Raw genomic sequence first — 20,776 nt, 5'->3', positions numbered from 1 at the left:
GGGAGAATAAGGTAAAAGGCCTCCCTGCAACGAAGGGAGACACATCTGATCCCCCACCCCACCCAGCTCAGAAGCAATGTCCTCTGTTGATTCGGAGCACGCCATTGAGTTCAGTGGGGCTTACTCCCAAGTAAGTGTGCCGAGGGTTGCAGACTTGCGGCATGATCTTACATTTTATGTCTACTCAGAAGTAAGTCAGAGGTTTCCTGGGGGCTGCAAGGAAAGAGTACAGCAGAAGTTAAGCTACGAAAACAAGGACCCCCCCCCACCGCTTCTTTGCACACATACCAGGGAGGGAGGGAGGCACTCCCTCTGTTCAAACCACATGTCTGCCGTGTAAAGGAGTCCTTCCTAATCCTGCAAAGAAACTGAAAGCAGGAAGCTCCGGCAAGGATGTAGATTTTTGTGGGTTTTTTGCTTAATGTAGAAACACCCTGACTTTCTGTGTCAACTTTTCATTTATTTCTAAATCCCAGATTTTCTTTTTCCACATAGATATTGTTAGCATCCAGGCTGCCTTCCAAGTACTTGCAGTTGAAGAGTGTCTGGAGATTGCAACTGGTCCAGAATGTGGCAACCAGCTAAGACTTTAACTGGTGCCTGTCACAGGAAGTGTGTAATACCAGTCCTTGAAACATTGCACTGGTTCTTAGTTTGTTTTCAAACTCCATTCAAAAGGTGCTTCCAGACCAAGGGCTCCGAGCGCTTCCAGGTAGAAGGCACTGTGCAGCAACTCTGATTCTCGCCCCTGCACCCACTAACAGAGTGTCTGCAGAAAGAGAAAAGAGGGAAGAAATGGGGTAAACATGGGAGGTTTACAAGTAGAAGACAGTTCATGCAAAATGCACAGCCAAATTAATCACCAGGACCAGAAGATCTGAGCATAGAACACCAATTCTGGCCCACTTGCACTGGCTGCCTGTATGGTTCCAAGCCTGATTCAAGGTGCTGGTTTTAACCTATAAAAGCCTTACACGGCTCAGGACTGCAATACCTGGCGGAGCCGCTCTCCTGACCACAGAGAGGTCTTCTCAGTGGTAGCACACCCTCACTGCAGAGCTCTCTTGTCCCTGCCAAGGGAGGTCCACCTGGCCAGCTTTCTGTCATTTTTCAGATCATGTTAAGCCTTTTCTGCTCAAGAGGGCTTCTTGCTGCAGACCTTAACTGTGCTTTATCTGGTGTGAATGTACTGCTTGGGTTTTTTAATAGGTGGCTTTTTCAGTGTGTGTACAACATGTGTTTTGTTCTTTGATTTCTACATGAATGTTTGGTAAGTTGATGCGATGATGCATCAGGTTATTCAGTGTCAAATTTTAAAAATCGTAGAAATAAACATGGCACAGGCAGCATTCTCACTGCAAAGCAGAGAGGAAAGAATCTCACTTGTTAGTCCCCCAAATCTGTATTTTTCAGTAACTTCAGAAAAGCTGTTGAAAATCAATGACTGGCTAGGCATGGCAGCCCCTGTAGAGATGTTGAGGTCTGGATTGTGAGTGCCCGTTGTGCATTCTGTCTGCAAAAAAGCCACCATGGGGCTTTTTCCCCTTGTGTGTGAGCACTTTAGAGCAGCCTACCTCAACTTGGTGCCCTACAGATGTTGACCATGCTGGCTAGGGATGATGGCAGATGTAGTCCAATACATCTGGAGGACCCCTGGTTGGGGAAGATTGCACAGAGCATTCATAGGCTGAGTTCACATATAACACTAACCCATGGTATGGATTATTGAATTCTGGGTTGTTGTGATGTGAGAACCCAGCCATGGTTTGTAACCCACAAACAACCCAGAAAGAGAATCCATGGTTGTTGGATTGTGAACTCTGTGTTGTTCAAACCATGGGTGGTCGTTATGTGTGAATCCAGAACCAAGGGTTGTTCATGGGTTGTTTTGCCAGGCTGCAGAGGCGGCAGGCAAGAGCAGTCCCCCAAACCAGCATCTCTACAAGCCAGTACTACAGTGCCACAAAGGCATTTGGGATACAGGGAGGGAGCAGGAGAAGGAAGAGGAAAACAGACAACCCAGGGATTGAGGAAATTAAAATGTGGGAAGGGTAACAAACAATGACCTGGTTCTCATGATCACTGCAGCCCACTGTGGCTTATTTAAGCCACTGGGGGTTGTGTTGCTTGTGGGCACCATTCCCATTTTAAGCCTACCATTGCAGCTTCTCATGTCAGCCAAACCTGGTGAGGGTGGCTTGTTGGAGTGGTGAACAAACTGCGTCACATACTACAACAGACCATGGGTTCTGGGTGGCTTGTTAATCACCACAAAAAGCCACCCTCACTGGGTTTGGACAACATGAGAAGCCGTGCCCAGTGAAGGTAATTAGATAAGTTGGGCTGGCACTCATGGGTGGTTAACAAGCCACTGTGGCTTATTAACCACCCTCATCTTGTGCGAACCAGCCCAATGGGTTAACCTAATGATGGGTTAAAAAAGCCATGGGTTACTGTGAATGTGCAAACCAGGTCCAATGTTTGAAATAGAGATGGATGGATTCTGTTAAATCCATTCCATCTGTGTTTAATGGATTGTCGGGTATCTTTTGTTCCATCATCCGCTCATTGACGGAATCAGTTTTGGTTTTTTTTTTTAGGGATATACAAGAATTTTGTTCCTGTTTGCAAATGTGCATTTGCACAAAAGTGCACTCATGCAAATGCTTGCTTGTACATTTGTGCAGATCCTCGCGCCCCCAAGTAAAAAAATGGTCCGCAAGTCCACAGAATCCGGGTGACTTGGAAAACGCCAGTGTGCTGAAATTCGAACACATTTGAATCCCTTATGGATTTCTGCGACATCCCTAGTTTGAAACACATGGTTGTTATTAATATTGAGGTTTGCCATCGTTACTTCAAAGTATGTAGCAGACAACATTATAAACAGATTTATTAGGAGTGCTTAGGCCGCCACCTTCATTCTGTGTATCTCATGTTCAGTTCCTGGCAGATGACGCCTTTGGCACTAACCAAGATCTATTTTTACATGTTGCAAAGCAGAACTGTAACGATTTCCTATGGGAACATCCTAGAGCATTTTGCAAATGACTGCCACCAATTTGTGGTCCTGGTTTTTGTTTGCTACAAACGAACCGGGAGGAAAGGGGCTGTCCCTGAAATCATATTCTGGTGAACTTCCATTTTTAATTTCCACTGGCTGGGATCATCTTTCAAGGATCCCAAAGAGCGGGGAGAACCACATTTCTCCCTGTGTGTTTATTGGCTGCGATTGGTGGTGGGTGGTTTGGGGTGTGTGGTTTATAAATATGTAATGCAGAGAAAACTACACAGACCTGACTGTCACCATAAGCTCATTGGCTCCCTCCATGTGTGGATGACATGTGGGTGTCATCACCGGTACAGTCCCTGATCGGTCTACTTTGGCAGTGTTTCCAGGGATGCTGGGAGAGTGTCTGCCATTTTATGCCATTTTTGTATTTCTGGTGGCATGTTTCCCCCCCTCTTCTCTCCAGGGCTGAGCATGTATGGCAGGGGTGGGGAACCTCAGAGGGTCAAATCCAGCCCTTCTTGGGTCCCATTCTGGTCCTTCAGGGTTCCCCACATAACCACTCTCCTTTCCTCTGGCCCCACCCCTTTCTAAGAGGTTGATATGCCTCTCCTAAGACTTACTTCCTGGTATTAAGAGCTTTAAGATGAAATATGCTGGTATATTTTGGGCCCACCCCCTTTGCCTTTGGCCCTGCCCACCAGTGGAAAGCAGCCCCTGAGAGCTTCTCTGAAATTGAATTTGGCCCTCAGGCTGAAAGAGGTTCCCTGCCCTGATATACAGGAAATAGCAGTTGTTTTGCTGGCATAGCAGCAGCGTCTTTCTCCTCCCACTCCTGGCATAATTAGAGTATAGGACTGCTCTGCTCGTGTCTGTCACCAGTTCCTGTAGAGATGATGAGGTCTGGATTGTGAGTGCCCATTCCCCTTTGCTTGTGTCTAGTGAATTGAAAGCTTCCCGGCAGGGATCCCGGCAGAGAAAGCTTCCTGACAGACATCTTAAGTTTCTGTACAGTGCTTAGGGGTGTTTTTTTTTTTATAAATGATCAATTTTATAAATGATAAATAATAATAATTAGGACTTTTGCCTTCTGGAAGAAGAGAGACCTTATTTTCTATTCTGAGAGAATGGCGGTGCATGTATGCAATTAGAAGAGAACCCAATTGCTCCTTCTCTCTCTCTCTCTCTCTCTCTCTGCATTCTACATGAAATTTCTCATGAGTTAAATTTGTGGTGCATTCCTGTTTTTCAGGCGTCGGAGGTGGAAAGACAGCTCTCTATGCAGGTTCATGTCCTCCAAGAGGACTTCAGGGAGAAGAAGTCATCAACCAACCAGCACATAGTACGACTTGAAAGTCTCCAAGCGGAGGTGAGTCCTCCGTTGTTGGGATGGTCTATGGTCCACTTTTTTAAAGGGTTCAGGCAGCCTTCCCCAAGCTGGTGCCCTCCAGATGTTTTGGACTTCAATTCCTGTCAGCCCTAGCCAGCATGACCAATGGTCAGGGATTCTGGGAGTTGTAGTCCAAAACATCTGGAGGGCACCAGCTTGGGCAAAGTCTGGATTTAGGAATGAAAAGGCTGCCATGGCAACTCTACAACTCCAAATCATACATTCAGTAGAATTAAATGGTAAAGGTCTTCCTGGAGTGTTCCAGATGAGGCTGCAGGCAGGGGGATTGCATGCTTGAATGCTTCCCTGCATAGCATGATGAAAGTTTTGTTGTTGTTTATTCAGTCAGTCACTTCCGACTCTTTGTGAATTCATGGACCAGCCCACGCCAGAGCTTCCTGTCGGCCATCGCCACCCCCAGGTCGAGTCCGTCACCTATAGAATATCATCCATCCATCTTGCCCTTGGTTGACCCCTCTTCCTTTTGCCTTCCACTTTCCCTAGCATCAGCATCTTCTCCAGGGTTTCCTGTCTTCTCATTGTGTGGCCAAAGTACTTCAGTTTTGCCTTTAATATCATTCCCTCAAGTGAGCAGTCTGGCTTTATTTGCTGGAGTATGGACTGGTTTGATCTTCTTGCCATCCAAGGCACTCTCAGAATTCTTCTCCAGCACCACAGTTCAAAAGCATCCATCTTCCTTCCTTCCTTCCTTCCTTCCTTCCTTCCTTCCTTCCTTCCTTCCTTTCTTCTGGTCCAGCTCTCGCAGCCATAGGTTACTACGGGGAATACCATTGCTTTAACTATGCAGACCTTTGTTGTCAGCATGATGTCTCTGCTCTTAACTATTTTATCAAGATTTGTCATTGCTCTCCTCCCAAGAAGTAAACGTCTTCTGATTTCCTGGCTGCAGTCAACATCTGCAGTAATCTTTGCGCCTAGAAAGACAAAGTCTGTCACTGCCTCCACATTTTCTCCCTCTATTTGCCAGTTATCAGTCAAGCTGGTTGCCATAATCTTGGTTTTTTTGAGGTTTAACTGCAACCCAGCTTTTGCACTTTCTTCTTTCACCTTCGTCATGAGGTTCCTCAGCGCCTCCTCGCTTTCAGCCATCAAAGCGGTATCATCTGCATATCTGAGATTGTTAATGTTTCTTCCAGCGATTTTAACTGCAGCCTTGGCTTCATCAAGCCCAGCACATCGCATGATGTGTTCTGCGTACAGGTTGAATAGGTAGGGTGAGAGTATACAGCCCTGCGGTACTCCTTTCCCAATCTTAAACCAGTCCGTTGTTCCGTGGTCTGTTCTTACCATTGCTACTTGGTCGTTATACAGATTCCTCAGGAGGCAGATAAGATGACTTGGTATCCCCATACCACCAAGAACTTGCCACAATTTGTTATGATCCACACAGTCAAAGGCTTTAGAATAGTCAATAAAACAGAAATAGATGTTTTTCTGAAACTCCCTGGCTTTCTCCATTATCCAGCAGATATTGGCAATTTGGTCTCTAGTTCCTCTGCCTTTTCTAAACCCAGCTTGTACATCTGGCAATTCTCGTTCCATGAATTGCTGGAGTCTACCTTGCAAGATCTTGAGCATTACCTTACTGGCATGTGAAATAAGTGCCACTGTTCGATAGTTTGAACATTCTTTGGTGCTTCCCTTTTTTGGTATGGGGATATAGGTTGATTTTGTCCAATCTGTTGGCCATTCTTGGGTTTTCCAAATTTGCTGGCATATGGCATGCATCACCTTGACAGCATCATCTTGCAAGATTTTAAACAGTTCAGCTGGGATACCGTCATCTCCTGCTGCCTTGTTATTAGCAATGCTTCTTAAGGCCCATTCAACCTCACTCTTCAGGATGTCTGGCTCTAGCTCACTGACCACACCGTCAAATCTATCCCCGATATTATTATCCTTCCTATACAGATGTTCTGTATATTCTTGCCACCTTTTCTTGATCTCTTCTGCGTCTGTTAGGTCCTTGCCATCTTTGTTTTTGATCATACCCATTTTTGCTTGGAATTTACCTCCCATGTTTCTAATTTTCTGGAAGAGGTCTCTTGTCCTTCCTATTCTATTCTCTTCTTCCGCTTCCGCGCATTGCTTGTTTAAAAATAATTCCTTATCTCTTCTGGCTAACCTCTGGAATTTTGCATTGAATTGGGCATATCTCCCCCTATCACTGTTGCCTTTTGCTTTCCTTCTTTCCTGGGCTGCTTCCAGTGTCTCAGCAGAGAGCCATCTTGCCTTCTTGGTTTCCTTTTTCTTTGGGACGTTTTTTGTTGCCGCCTCCTGAACAATGTTGCGTACTTCTGTCCATAGTTCTTCCGGGACCCTATCTACTAAATCTAGTCCCTGAAATCTATTCTTCACCTCCACTGCATATTCATTAGGAATATTAGTGAGCTCATATCTAACTGATCTGTGGGTCTTCCCTATTCTCTTTAGTCTGACTCTAAATTGTGCAATAAGACGTTCGTGATCTGAACTACAATCAGCTCCAGGTCTTGTTTTTACCACTTCATAGATGTCCGCCACCTTTGGCTACAAAGGATGTAGTCACTCTGATTTCGGTGTCGACCGTCTGGTGAAGTCCATGTATAACGTCGTCTCTTAGGTTGTTGGAAGAGAGTGTTTGTTATGCACAGTGAGTTGTCTTGGCAAAATTCTATCAGCCTATGTCCCGCTTCATTTTGTTCTCCCAGACCATGCTTGCCTGTAATTCCAGGTGTCATTTGACTACCCACCTTAGCATTCCAGTCTCCTGTAATGAAAATAACATCTTTTTGGGGGGGTACTATCCAGTAGGTGCTGCAGATCCTCATAGAACTGATCTACTTCTGCTTCTTCAGCATCTGTGGTTGGGGCGTATATTTGGATCACTGTGATGTTAAATGGCTTACCCTGAATTCGATTTGAGATCATTCTGTCATTTTTTTGGATTGTATCCAAGCACTGCTTTAGCCACTTTATTATTAATTATGAAGGCTACTCCATTTCTTCTGTGGTCCCCTTGTCCACAGTAGTAGATCTGGTAGTCATTTGATGTGAAGTGGCCCATTCCAGTCCATTTCAGTTCACTGGCACCCAAAATGTCTATATTTAATCTTGACATCTCCCCAGTAACCACATCCAATTTGCCCTGGCTCATAGATCCTACATTCCAGGTTCCGATGGTGTGTTGATCTTTAGAACATCGGATTCGTCGTTCACCACCAGCACCATCTGCTGCTAGCCGTCCTTTCGGCTTTGAGCTAGCTGCGTCATCACATCTGGGGCTAGTTGAACTTATCCTCTGCTCCTCCACAGTAGCATTTTGACCATCTTCCGACCTGGGAGTCCCATCTTCCGATGGTATACCAACATATCTCTGGTTGTACTGATCCATTTAGTTTTCATGGCAAGAATACTGGGGTGGGGTGGGGGGCGTTGTATGTATGGAGGGTGTTTTTTAGATGGTGAAGAGTATTCAAACATTCAGTCCCTTGCCTGCAGATTAAACTGGTACAGCCCAGGAAAAGCTTTGTCATGCCACTCTGTTTTCTGACTAAACTGGCCTTCGGAACCTGGCTTTTCAGATTCTGAGGACTGGAATTCTTGTTCCGTTGGCAAATGTCTTAGGATATTCACTTGACTTTATTGTTCTAGACCTTATGGTTATGGAAATAATCTTACACACACACACACACACACTCACAGAGAGAGAGAGAGAGAGAGATAATATCTGCATCTGCTCTAAGCAAAGAAAACAGAAGCTAAATGGATGTGCCTTTCAGCAGGAAGGGAAGCTTCTGTACTTCGTGCAGCTCTCTTTACCACCTTTGGGCCTCCGGATCCTGCCCACCAACCTGAAGCTCCTGTTCTCCCAGTGACCCACATGTCTTGTGTTCTCCTCTTCCTTCCCTTTCCCTGTTGCTAAAAAAAAGTTGCAAAACGTTCCAGTTTTGCACCGAGAAAAAAATGATGCAGAGAAATATATTGTTGCAATTTGCTTATTTTACAGCACTTATCCTGATAGCACTGTTTAGAGTTTTCTGCTGTTTCTAGCATTGAATTCTATCCCCACTCTACTTGGGGGCAGCAAAATGTCTCGAGTTTGTGGAACAAATAGCTCCAGGGAACATCAAGGGCTAGGGCAGGCATCATAAAAAAAAGAGGCTCATGGTGCTTTGAGCCCCTTTTTCTGTGAGTACTTCTTGTTAAGTTCTGTTCGCATGAGTAGGCGTGACATAGCTGCCGTGGGTGGGGCATTTGAACCTCCGCACGTTATTCATAACTACCTTTGCTGCAGTGGTGGCTGGTGGCTGCTGTGGCCAGTGGGGAGGAAGACAGGCCACCAGGGGTGGAGCCATCCCCCAGGGGATAGGTTTTGCCCACATGCAATTTGACAAATGATTCTCAGGCTCTAGGAGCTCCTTCCTGGTCTGCAGCGGCAGCACAAGAGCAGATGCATGATGGAAGAAGCCAGTGCATGGGAGAAAAAAAATTATCTTTAAAATTTTGGCCGGGGTGGGGGGAGGGTGTTGAATACCCTGACTGGCACCACACCTGGCTGTAGGTGTCATTTCATGACTCCGTGTTTTTTTTAAACCCATAATTTAATCATTATAAAAATGACTTCTGGTTGGAGCTGTTTTTTAAAAAATGAGGTATAGTGCTGTAGTGCCATAATGTTATAATTAAACATATACACCGAGAACCCCCTTTTGGATCATGGCCAACATGGCCATGATGGGAATGGTGTGGTGTTTTGTTTTGTTTTTTTAAATATTGCTTTACTGCAAGAACTGGGCATGTTTAGCCTTGAGAAGACTGAAGGGAGATAGGATAGCGCTCTTCAAGTCCTTGAAAGGTTGCCACAGAGAGGAAGGCCAGGATCTCTTCTCGATCATCCCAGAGTGCAGGACACGGAATCATGGGCTCAAGTGACAGGAAGCCAGATTCCGGCTGGATTTTTCCTGATTTTTCCATCAGGAAAAGCTTCCTGACTGTTAGAGCAATACGACGATGGAACCACTTCCCTAGGGAGGTGGAGGGCTCTCCCACACTGGAGGCATTCAAGACAAGGCTGGACAGCCATCTGTCGGGGATGCTGTGACTTGGATTCCTGCATTGAGCAGGGGTTGGACTCGATGGTCTTGTAGGCCCCTTCCAACCCTGCTATTCTATGATCATGTTATCACACTACATTACAAAAATTGACATTATAACATTATGGTGTTATAGAACTATATCTCCTTTTAAAAAATAAAAATAAAGAGAGAGGAGATGGCCGTGCCTCTGGTTCTACAAGGAAAGGCGGGTGAATATCACATCCTTGAAGGTTTTAGATATGGATGAGCAAGAGCAGAGCTGGCGTCAAAGGCAGGCATGGTTGGGCACCGGCCAAGGGCCCACGCCCTAGCAGAGGCCCACTGACAGGAGGCCTCTGGAGTTGTTCCTCCTCTTCACCACTGCAAGCGGCTTGTTCACCTGCCTCGCGCTCTGGCCCAGACAACGGTGGCGGTGAGAAGGAGGAGCAGCAGATGCCGCTGCTGACTTGTTTGTGGGCTTTCGTGCCTGTCAAGCAAGCCAGTGGTAGCAACGCAAGAGCAGACTCACCAAAGGAAGAGGCCCACTGAGGGTGGCTTGCCCAAGGGCCCCCCAAAACTGGAGCCAGCAAGACAGAACGCTCTGTCACTCTGGCCATAGCTCTATGATAAGGCCCATGCTTCGCATGGAGGAGGTCACACACTTAGTTCCTCCAAAGCGTCTCTGAGAGCAGGGCTGGAAAAGGCCTCCGCAGCTAGTCAGAAACAGACAGCAAGGGTTAGACAGAGCAACGGTCTGAGTGTAAAGTAGCTCCGTGTGTTTACGGTCAACCCTGAATAGAAAGAGCTGTCTTGGGAGCTCTGGCAGAGGTATTTCCAAGTCCTGATGGGGAATGTTCAGTGTTATAAAGCAGGGATGCAGAATTGCAGGTTCATGGGCCAATCTAGTCCTCTGTTGTTCCCCGGATGACCTTCTCCCTTCGCGCTGATTGGTGGTTTCCCGACTTCTGCACCTCCCCCGCCCCATTCTAAATGGCTGAAATGGCAGTATTTACTGGCAGTAAGAGCTTCAACATACAATATGCTAATATTTTGGCCCTGCCCCTTTGCTTTCAGCCCCGTCCCTTTGGCCCTGCTTACTGCTGGAATACAGCTGCCCCCCCCCCCGTGCGCTTCTCTGAAATTGAATGTGGGCATTGGGCTGAGCTTCAACACCTGATGGCGGGGTGGGGCTCAACAACACTACAAGCGAGAAGGGTCTTGGAATTGTTGTCGATCACAAGCTGAATATGAGCCAACAATGTGATGTGGCTGCAAAAAGGGCAAATGCTCTTTTGGGCTGCATTAATAGAAGCATAGCCTCCAAATCCCAGGAAGTACTAGTTCCCTTCTACTCAGCACTGGTTAGGCCTCATCTGGAGTACTGTGTCCAGTTCTGGGCACCGCATTTTAAGATGGATGCAGACAAGCTGGAGAGGGTTCAGAGGAGGGGAACCAAGATGATCAGGGGACTGGAAACAAAGCCCTATGAAGAGAGACTGCAAGAACTGGGCATGTTTAGCCTTGAGAAGAGAAGACTGAGGGGAGATATGATAGCACTCTTCAAATACTTGAAAGGTTGTCCCAGAGAGGAAGGCCAGGATCTCTTTTCGATCATCCCAGAATGCAGGACACGGAATCATGGGCTCAAGTGACAGGAAGCCAGATTCCGGCTGAACATCAGGGAAAACATCCTGTTAGAGCAATGTGACAATGGAACCCATTCCCTAGGGAGGTGGTGGGCTCTCCCACACTGGAGGCACTCAAGACAAGGCTGGGCAGCCATCTGTCAGGGATGCTCTGACTTGGATTCCTGTGTTGAGCAGGGGGTTGGACTCGATGGCCTTTTGTAGGCCCCTTCCAACCCTACTGTTCTATGATTCTATGATTCAGAAGAGGCGTTTTTCCCTTAAGTTTGTCTATTTCTTGTTTCCCCCTCCCATCAACCCCGACTTGTCCCATTTCCCCCTGCTTCCTGTCCCCGACTTACTTGGCTGTGGAGCAGCAAGTCCTTGAAGTAAGTACAGGAGCTTTCCTGCGGTTCGCCATGCATGTCCATCGGCCGCCTCTTTTGCATGTCTCGTTTGTTGTGCTTTTCGTGTCTTTAGCTCTGTGGGTCACCAAACTTCCTCACCTGCTTTTTGTCTCTGCTGATGTGCAGTGGGAGTTGGTACAGTCATTCGTTTATGTCTGAGGTGGTGCTTTAAATGGTACTGGGTTTTAAAAAAAAACCAAAACTCACGCGGTACTTAAAAACACATCGTCTGGGTTTAAGTTCGGGCTCCTTCACACTGAGGTTTTATCCTGCGAATGAGATGGCTCCTTTACGGATGTTTGCAGGCTCTTTACATGACGCCATGATCATCCAAGCCATCTCCTGCGGTAAATGCCCTTTGTTCCGTTTTTAAGTAGATCTCAGATAATGAGCTATCAAATTACCCCGTTGTGTTCTGCTTGAGTTCCCTCCCTGAAAAGAGTTAAAGTGGCAAGAAGAGGAGTGAGATCAATGAACGATAATGGAAGACTCAGATACGGGGAGAAGGAGGGGGGAAGGGGAGGGGGGAAAGGGAGCGTGTGTAAAGGGAGTGTTTGTGATCCTGCATGTAACATGGAAGCAGAACGCCCCATTTTAAATGCAGGATTTTAGGCTGGTGTAGAGATGCCCTTTGATTCTCTCTGATGAACCCCCCTCTGAATTGCCATGCTGGGTCAACCGAGTGATCTTAAGAACATAAGACGAGCCCTGCGGGATCAGACCAAGGGTCCATCTAGTCCGGCATTCTGTTCAATAGCCAGTAGCCAATCAGCTGCCAGTGGCCAAAAAGCAGGACAGGAGTGCAACAGCACCCTCCCGCCCATGTTCCCCTGCAACTGGTATACATAGGCATACCATCTCTGATACTGGAGGTAGCATATAGCCATCAGGACCAGTAGCGTTTGATAGCCTTCTTCTCCAGGAATTTTGTCCAATCCCCTTTTAAAGCCATCCAAATTGGTGGCCATCGGTACGTCTTGTGGTAGCTAATTCCGTAGTTTAACTCTGTGCTGTGTGAAGAAGTCCTTTTATCTGTCCTGAATCTCCCACCAGTCAGCTTCATGGGATGACCCTATTGGGTTCCATTATTACTAGATAGGGAGAAAAATGTCTCCCTATCCACTTTCTCCACACCATGCATAATTTTGTGCACCTCTATCATGTCTCCCCTGACCCTCATTTCTCCAAGCTAAACAATCCCAGCTGTCGTAACCTTTCCTCCTAGGAGAGTTGTTCCAGCCCCATCTTGTAGCTTAGCAGCACCCTGTCTCCCAACAAAGGGCGGCTGGGTGCTTCTGGGAAATTCCCATCATGCTTTGCTTGTGAGACACCTATCACCAGCATCTGCTCTTCAGGGCTACTCTCTCATGAAGCCCTAGTTTTCTAGGACATGGAAGCATGTTCGGGATGGAGGGGTGGATCTTCTCAGAAATCTCTTCTGCACAAGAGGGCTTGTGGCCATTTCTGACTTCAGCAGGCCGCACACAAAGGCTACATGGATGTATTTCCCCAATTCCATGTATGTACTGTCAAGAATGCAGTGTGAGAGGAAAGTGAGAAAATGTGTGCTGCAATCCCAGTCCCGATTAGGCTCCCAATGGCTGCTGTTTCATAGGGACATAAGACCCTAATAAGCCCATAAGAAGGGCCCTGCTAGATCAGACTGAAGACTTACTAGTAGTTCAGCATTTGGTTCCCACAATGGCCAACCAGATTCATACAGAAGCCCACAAGTGGGACGCGAGTGCAACAGCACCCCCGTGCTTTCCACCAGCTGGTACTGAAAGGCATACTGCTTCTGGTACTGTAGGTAGTGTACCACCATGAGGATTAGTAGCCATTGATACCCTTCTCCTCCATCAATTTGTCTAACGCCCTTTTAAAGCTGTCCAAGTTCACGGCATCACTATGTCTTTTGGTAGTGAATTCCAAAGTTTAGCGATGCAGTGTTTAAAGAAGTACTTCCTTTTATCTGTCCTACGGGGAAGAGCCAACCTAAGTCCTACTTAGAGTAGACCCATTGCATTGAATGGGAGTCAGTCATGACCAGTTTAAGTCCCATTCATTTCAATGGGTCTGCTCTAAGGAGAACTTGCATTGGATTTTGCCTTGAATCTCCCACCGTTGAGCTTCATTGGATGATCCTGGGCTCTAGAATTATGAAAGAGAGAGATGTTTTTCTCCCTATCCACTTCCTCTACACCATGCATAATTTTATACATGTCTATCATGACACACACACGCCCCGTACTCACCTTTTGCTAAGCTAAAAAGCCCCAAACACATCAGTCTTAAGTGATGAGTCTAACACTGCATGTAGCTTGGCCCTAAGACACTTTGGCTGCATTCGGACGATCACAGCGGGGGAAGAATTCTGTGGCTGCTCCCCTCGCCCCCGCATGTGCCACATGTGGGATTGCTATTTGCATTATTCCCTGCGCTGCAGCGCAGGCTGGCATGTCGTCTGAACCCGGTGCACAGCACAGCATGACATGGGTTTTAGGGTGGATACGAAGCCATCCCTGCTGTGCCCCACGCGGGCGGCGGTGGGAGACACCACGATGGTTTCTCCCCGCTGCGCGATTTCTGAACCCAGTCCTTATGTACCAGAACACTGTTTAGACTAAGCCTTTCTCCTGAAGTATTTCTTTCAAAAGCTCAGAATACTTTGGGTGATTCAGTAAATTCCCATCTGCGCTTTGTATTGCCCATCCTCTTCTCTGGCTGTCACCTATTTCATAAAATGTGAGTTTTTGTGGGGCCTTTTGACCTCCTGGTCTCAAAAACAACTTCCAGAAAGCAAGCTGTATATCTGAAAGGATTTGGAAGATAACTGGTGAACTGATATGTGTGTGCTTAAAGAACAGAAAAAGGGAGGGACAGGATATGAAATGTTGAAGAGATGGGCAGAAAAATCCCTTCATGGACATTGGGTATCTTGGGGATATCGTAAGTTTTGTTTATTTTCTCCAACAGTTGCTAGGAAGTCTTTCACTACATTTCTTGCAGGAAGTGACTGCTGGATACATACGGCATCTTTTGCTATGGGGCGGTCGGGTTGGAATTCAGTTTACTTCCATCTGTAGAGGCTGCCCAGGAAGGAAGCCCTATAGAAACATTAGCCTCCGAGCTTCCAAAATCCTCCTAACTGCTCTCTAAATGCTGCTGTTTTTCAAGTCTTTCCTCCTTTAAAACAAGAGGTTTTTATATCAATGCAAAACGGTACAACATTACAAAAAAGCACGATGAGAACAAATGTAAGATGGAGAGCATTTTCACACATAGCATTATATTTATTTAAGTATTGCATTTCTGTACCACCTGACAGCTGAAGCTCTCTGGGAAGTTCAAAAAATTAAAACCCTAAGGTATGATAAAATATACTATAAAAGCATTAAGAATTTCAAATAGAATAAAACTCGAGTAAAAACCAGCAGCACTATAAAAATCTAAAAACATTTAAAAACAAAATGGAAGGATTAAAAAACCTAGGACACCAGTGAGATCACTTCACTCCAGTGCTGAAGGAGTTGCACTGGTTACCAGTTGTTTTCCGGGCCAAATTCAAGGTGTTGGTTTTGACCTTTAAAACCCTATACGGTTCCGGCCCAGCCTATCTTAAGGAGCGTCTCCAGCAGCACCAGACAGGCCGCTTAACAAGATCGGCCTCGGATGGCCTTCTCTCTGTCCCATCAGCCAGGACAGCTAGGCTGGTGGGGACGAGGGAGAGGGCCTTCTCTGTGGTAGCCCGCACTCTGTGGAACTCCCTCCCTAGGGAACTCCGCCATGTCCCCTCTTTGATGAGCTTCCGCCGTGCATTAGAAACGTGGTTGTTCAGGCAGGCATTTGGGGTGGGTTAAGGTAATTTTAGAAAGTTATGTTTTTACTGTAGAATTTTATTGTTTTAGACTGTTTTATTGTACACTCTGTACTTCGCCCAGAGTGGCTGGGTGACCAGCCAGATGGGCGATTAATAAATTTAATAAATAAAATAAAATAAATACCTGGTGCTGAAAAGACCACAATGGAGGCGCTAGGTGAGCCTCTGAGGAGGCTGTCAGGGTGCCACCAAAGAAATAGAAATCATATCCAGAAGTGTAGTTCTGATAAAGATTATATGAAAAGAACTCACATCTGGGGCCAAACTAGACATAATGCTAAGCTAAACCTGCTGCTTAAAAACAAACAAACAGCAGATGTGGGGAGCATTTTATTTCCAGATTGTGGCATGCAGGAGGGTTGCGTGCGTGTACGCATGACCCCCTATGCTCAATTAGCTCCAGAGGGAAGCTCTCAGTGGTCCTGATAGAAACGGCGCTGCTGGGGCTAATAGCAGGTGAAGAGGGGCAATACTTGTTGCAACTGTAGCAGAGGAAGAAAGGGCTAAAAAAATCCTCCAGCCAGCAGCAAGTGATGCATTTAGCCCTAGGTCTATTTTGACCCTCAGAGGAAAGTTTACCCTCCGGCTTTCCCTTGGAAGAGGAGGGTGTTATCAGAAGACATTCCTGGCAGCTGGGAACAAAGAGGTTTTATGGGCCACTTGTTTACCCATTTTACCTTTGATCCTCCCCACAACTAGCACCTTTATTTTTATTTATTAAGAATATTTTTATGCCCCCCTTCATCTTACGATACCAGGGCAGCATGCAAAATGTAATAAAAAGAGATCCTGACATAATACAGAGTAAAAACAATAATACGGCATCAAATACCATGAAAAAGGCAGGCAATGCATAAAATGGACAGCTGACTTGAACCAGCTTAATAAACTAATTTTTAAAATGCCTGGGCAAACAAGTGAGTTTTAACTGGCACCAAAAAGAATGTAATGTCAGTGTCAGTCGCACCTTTCTCCCCAGAAACAAAATTCAAAGTGATCTTGATAGACTGGAGCGCTGGGCAGGAAACAACAGAATTAAATTTAATAGGGATAAATGCCAAGTTCTGCACCTAGGAAAAAGAAACCAAAGGCACAGTTACAAGATGTGGGATACGTGGCTCAACAACACTACAAGCGAGAAGGATCTTGGAACTGTTGTCGATCACAAGCTGAATATGAGACAACAATGTGATGTGGCTGCAAAAAAGGCAAATGCTATTTTGGGCTGCATTAATAGAAGCATCGCTTCCAAACCCCGGGAAGTACTAGTTCCCCTCTACTCAGCACTGGTTAGGCCTCATCTGGAGTACTGTGTCCAGTTCTGGGCACCACACTTTCAGAAGGATGCAGACAAACTGGAGAGGGTTCAGAGGAGGGCAACAAAGATGATCAGGGGACTGGAAACAAAGCCCTATGAAGAGAGACTGCAAGAACTGGGCATGTTTAGCCTTGAGAAGAGAAGGCTGAGGGGAGATATGATAGCACTCTTCAAATACTTGAAAGGTTGTCCCAGAGAGGAAGGTCAGGATCTCTTCTTGATCATCCCAGAATGCAGGACATGGAATCATGGGCTCAAGTGACAGGAAGGAAGCCAGATTCTGGCTGAACATCAGGAAAAACGTCCTGACTGTTAGAGCAATACGACAATGACTTAGGGAGGTGGTGGGCTCTCCCATACTGGAGGCATTCAAGATGAGACTGGACAGCCATCTGTCAGAGATGCTCTGACTTGGATTCCTGCATTGAGCAGGGGGTTGGACTCGATGGCCTTGTAGGCCCCTCCCAACCCTACTATTCTATGGTTTCTCTGTACCTGACAGTAAATCATGGCTCATAGGAGGTGATTTGATAAAAATGTTGATCAGAATCTAAGGGTAGATCTCTGGGCCAAATTTGGCCAGATCTCTGGACCAAATATCAATCGGGATCTAAGGGTAGATCTCTGGGTGATTTAAGGGTACATCTCGGGCCAAATGTCGGTCGGGATCTAAGGGTAGATCTCTGGGCGATTTGAAATAGATCAGCAATGATTTCCAACTCCTAATTGTTTAATAATGGCAACAACAAAATGTTACCATTGTTAAACACACACACACACACACACACACTAAATTATACTGGTGAAATGAAAAAAGCTGGGGCGGTTATGGTAGAGTTCCTAACCAGGAATGGGGGTTTTGTACGTAAGGACTGTAAGACCTCAGTTCAGTTTGGGTAGTCAAAACAAATTCCTAGGCTCGGATTTCTTTAATTCTAAGTGTATGGCTGTGATCAGCAGGGGAAACTGCACAGTATGGTTTGTTTCTCTGGCCCCCGCGCATGCCAGTCACACGACCAGTATTTCCCTAATTACCACGCTGCGTCGCAGGTTGCCATGTCGTCAGAACCCAGCGTGCGGCGGGGGTGGCTTCTCACCCACTCCACAACTCCTATTGCAAGCCATGGGTCACAGAGTGTATAAGAAGGTATCCTCACTGCACTGTGCCCCATGTTTGGATGACACGGCAACCTGAGACACGGTGCGGGTAATTAGGGAAATGCCAGTCGTGCGAACAGCACACGGAAGGTGGGGAAAACAACCCATGCTGCATTGTTTCCCTCGCTGGTCGTCCGAACCCGGTCTTTGTCTTTTGTACTGGGCTTCACTTGGTGGATCTTGAGGTTTGAACGGACAACAAAATAGGGTAGGTCTTAGTGCAGTAATCCTACTTCTGTTTCTCCTTTCTCAGGGCAACATAGTATGTGAGTTCTACCCAGTGGGAGGGAGAATGCAAAAAGGGAGTCATTGTATTCTGTTGATAAAGCAAATTACAGCGCAGTCCTATACATGTCTGCTCAGAAGCATGCCCCATTGAGTTCAATGGAACTTACTCCTAGGTAAGCGTGTATAGGACTGCAGCCTCAGTTACTGTAGAATCAGAAGTAATTTCTTCAGCAAAAACCAGTGTGTGTAGCAAATTGGGGATCGCCCTCTGAAGTTGATTGATGAATGGGTTCAATGTGTGGTCAAACAAGAGAATTTCCTGCCAGAAGAATGTATGTATGTATGTATGTGTGTATTGCATTTCTGTAATGCTCAATAGCTGAAGGTGGTTCACAATAGCTAAAACCATCAAATACAACAACGTGATAAAACACCATATAAAACGTTTAAAAGTTTAAAGCTATGGTATACAACCAAAGTAAAAACCAGCAGCAGTGTAAAGAGATAAAAATGAATAACAGACCTAAAAACAATAACAACTGAAGAAATGCCTGAGAGAATAAGGATGCAATCCTATGCATGTTCAGACAAAAAAAAAAGTCCTACAATGCTGATGAGGGAATGCTGGGAGTTGTAGGACTTTTTTTCTGTCAAAACATGCATATGATTTCACCCTAAGAAGGTCTCCTGGTGCTGAAAAGACTACAATGTAGGCACCACCACTGAAAAGACCCTGTACTTAGTAGCCACCCAGCTCACCTAATTCGGTGTGGGCACCCAGAGGAGGGCCTCTGAAGATGGTCTTAGGGTCTGGGCAGGTATATATGGGAGGAGATGATCCTTTAGGTAACTTGGCTCCAAGTCATAGCGTGATCCAGGACCATTAGCTTAGATGACTTTACCCAACAGGACTGGACCAAATTCATGGTGGATAACTTATTTTTTTGTAGACTGCGTGTCCCTTTTTTTCTTTTCTTTTTTTCTTTTTTTTCTTTTCTTTTTTTCTTTTTCTGTTGATAAAGCAAATTACAGCGCAGTCCTATACATGTCTGCTCAGAAGCATGCCCCATTGAGTTCAATGGAACTTACTCCTAGGTAAGCGTGTATAGGACTGCAGCCTCAGTTACTGTAGAATCAGAAGTAATTTCTTCAGCAAAAACCAGTGTGTGTAGCAAATTGGGGATCGCCCTCTGAAGTTGATTGATGAATGGGTTCAATGTGTGGTCAAACAAGAGAATTTCCTGCCAGAAGAATGTATGTATGTATGTATGTGTGTATTGCATTTCTGTAATGCTCAATAGCTGAAGGTGGTTCACAATAGCTAAAACCATCAAATACAACAACGTGATAAAACACCATATAAAACGTTTAAAAGTTTAAAGCTATGGTATACAACCAAAGTAAAAACCAGCAGCAGTGTAAAGAGATAAAAATGAATAACAGACCTAAAAACAACAACAACTGAAGAAATGCCTGAGAGAATAAGGATGCAATCCTATGCATGTTCAGACAAAAAAAAAAGTCCTACAACGCTGACGAGGGAATGCTGGGAGTTGTAGGACTTTTTTTCTGTCAAAACATGCATATGATTTCACCCTAAGAAGGTCTCCTGGTGCTGAAAAGACTACAATGTAGGCACCACCACTGAAAAGACCCTGTACTTAGTAGCCACCCAGCTCACCTAATTCGGTGTGGGCACCCAGAGGAGGGCCTCTGAAGATGGTCTTAGGGTCTGGGCAGGTATATATGGGAGGAGATGATCCTTTAGGTAACTTGGCTCCAAGTCATAGCGTGATCCAGGACCATTAGCTTAGATGACTTTACCCAACAGGACTGGACCAAATTCATGGTGGATAACTTATTTTTTTGTAGACTGCGTGTCCCTTTTTTTCTTTTCTTTTTTTATTGAGGTTCAAAGATGGCTTACAACATGAATAAAATGCTGTCATTCCACTGGCACAATGCTGAAATGTGAATGATTTTTTTAACAATTTAACACTGAGACATGATAGAGGTGTACAATATTATGGGCAGTGTGGAGAAAGCAGACAGGGAGACGTTTTTCTCCCTTTCTCATAATATTAGAATCCACTGGGGTCATCCCATGAAGCTGATTGGTGGGAGATTCAGGACAGATCAAAGGGTGGACCTCTTCACCCAGCACATAGGTAAACTGTGGAATTCGCTTCCACAAGATGTACCGATGGCCACCAATTTGGATGGCTTTAAAAGGGGGTTGGACAAATTCCTGGAGGAGAAGGCTATCAGTAGCTATGTAGTGGGTGTGATGGCTATATGCTACCTCCAGGATCAAAGGTGCTATGCCTATGTATACCAATTGCAGGGGAACATGGGCAGGAAGGTGCTGTTGCACTTGTGACCTGCTTGTGGGTTCCCATGTGCAGCTGGTTGGCCACTGTGTGAACAGAATGCTGGACTAGATGGACCCTGGGTCTGATCCAGCAGGGCTCTTCTTGTGTTGTTATGAGAGGTCTGCTGATGTTTATGAGCCACAATAACTAATTGGTGCCCCATGTACAGAAGCAGTATACCTCTGAATTCCAGATGTTGGGGACAAAGAGAGGAAAGCCACCATAGTCTGGGCCCAGTTGTGTGCTTTCAGAGTCAACTTGGTGGCTGTTGGATAAGATAAACCTTGGTCTGGTCCAGCAAGACCATTGT

At 45.8% G+C, this 20,776-nt stretch overlaps 1 protein-coding gene across 1 annotated transcript in view; it reads left to right on the top strand.

Annotated features, from left to right (window-relative positions):
- BICDL1 (BICD family like cargo adaptor 1) overlaps window positions 1-20,776 on the top strand; it is an 88,684-nt gene that overhangs the window by 36,854 nt on the left and 31,054 nt on the right. Inside the window, exon 3 of the mRNA XM_084820515.1 lies at window positions 4,263-4,379. Coding sequence (XP_084676641.1) covers window positions 4,263-4,379 — 117 coding nt within the window. The remainder of the gene's footprint in view (window positions 1-4,262; window positions 4,380-20,776) is intronic.

Source organism: Heloderma suspectum, chromosome 13, assembly GCF_057233095.1.
Source record: "Heloderma suspectum isolate Gila_16-S chromosome 13, 16-S_ref, whole genome shotgun sequence".
NCBI lineage: Eukaryota > Metazoa > Chordata > Lepidosauria > Squamata > Helodermatidae > Heloderma > Heloderma suspectum.
Note: the sequence above shows the minus strand (reverse complement) of the source record. Positions and strands in the feature narration are given on the sequence as shown.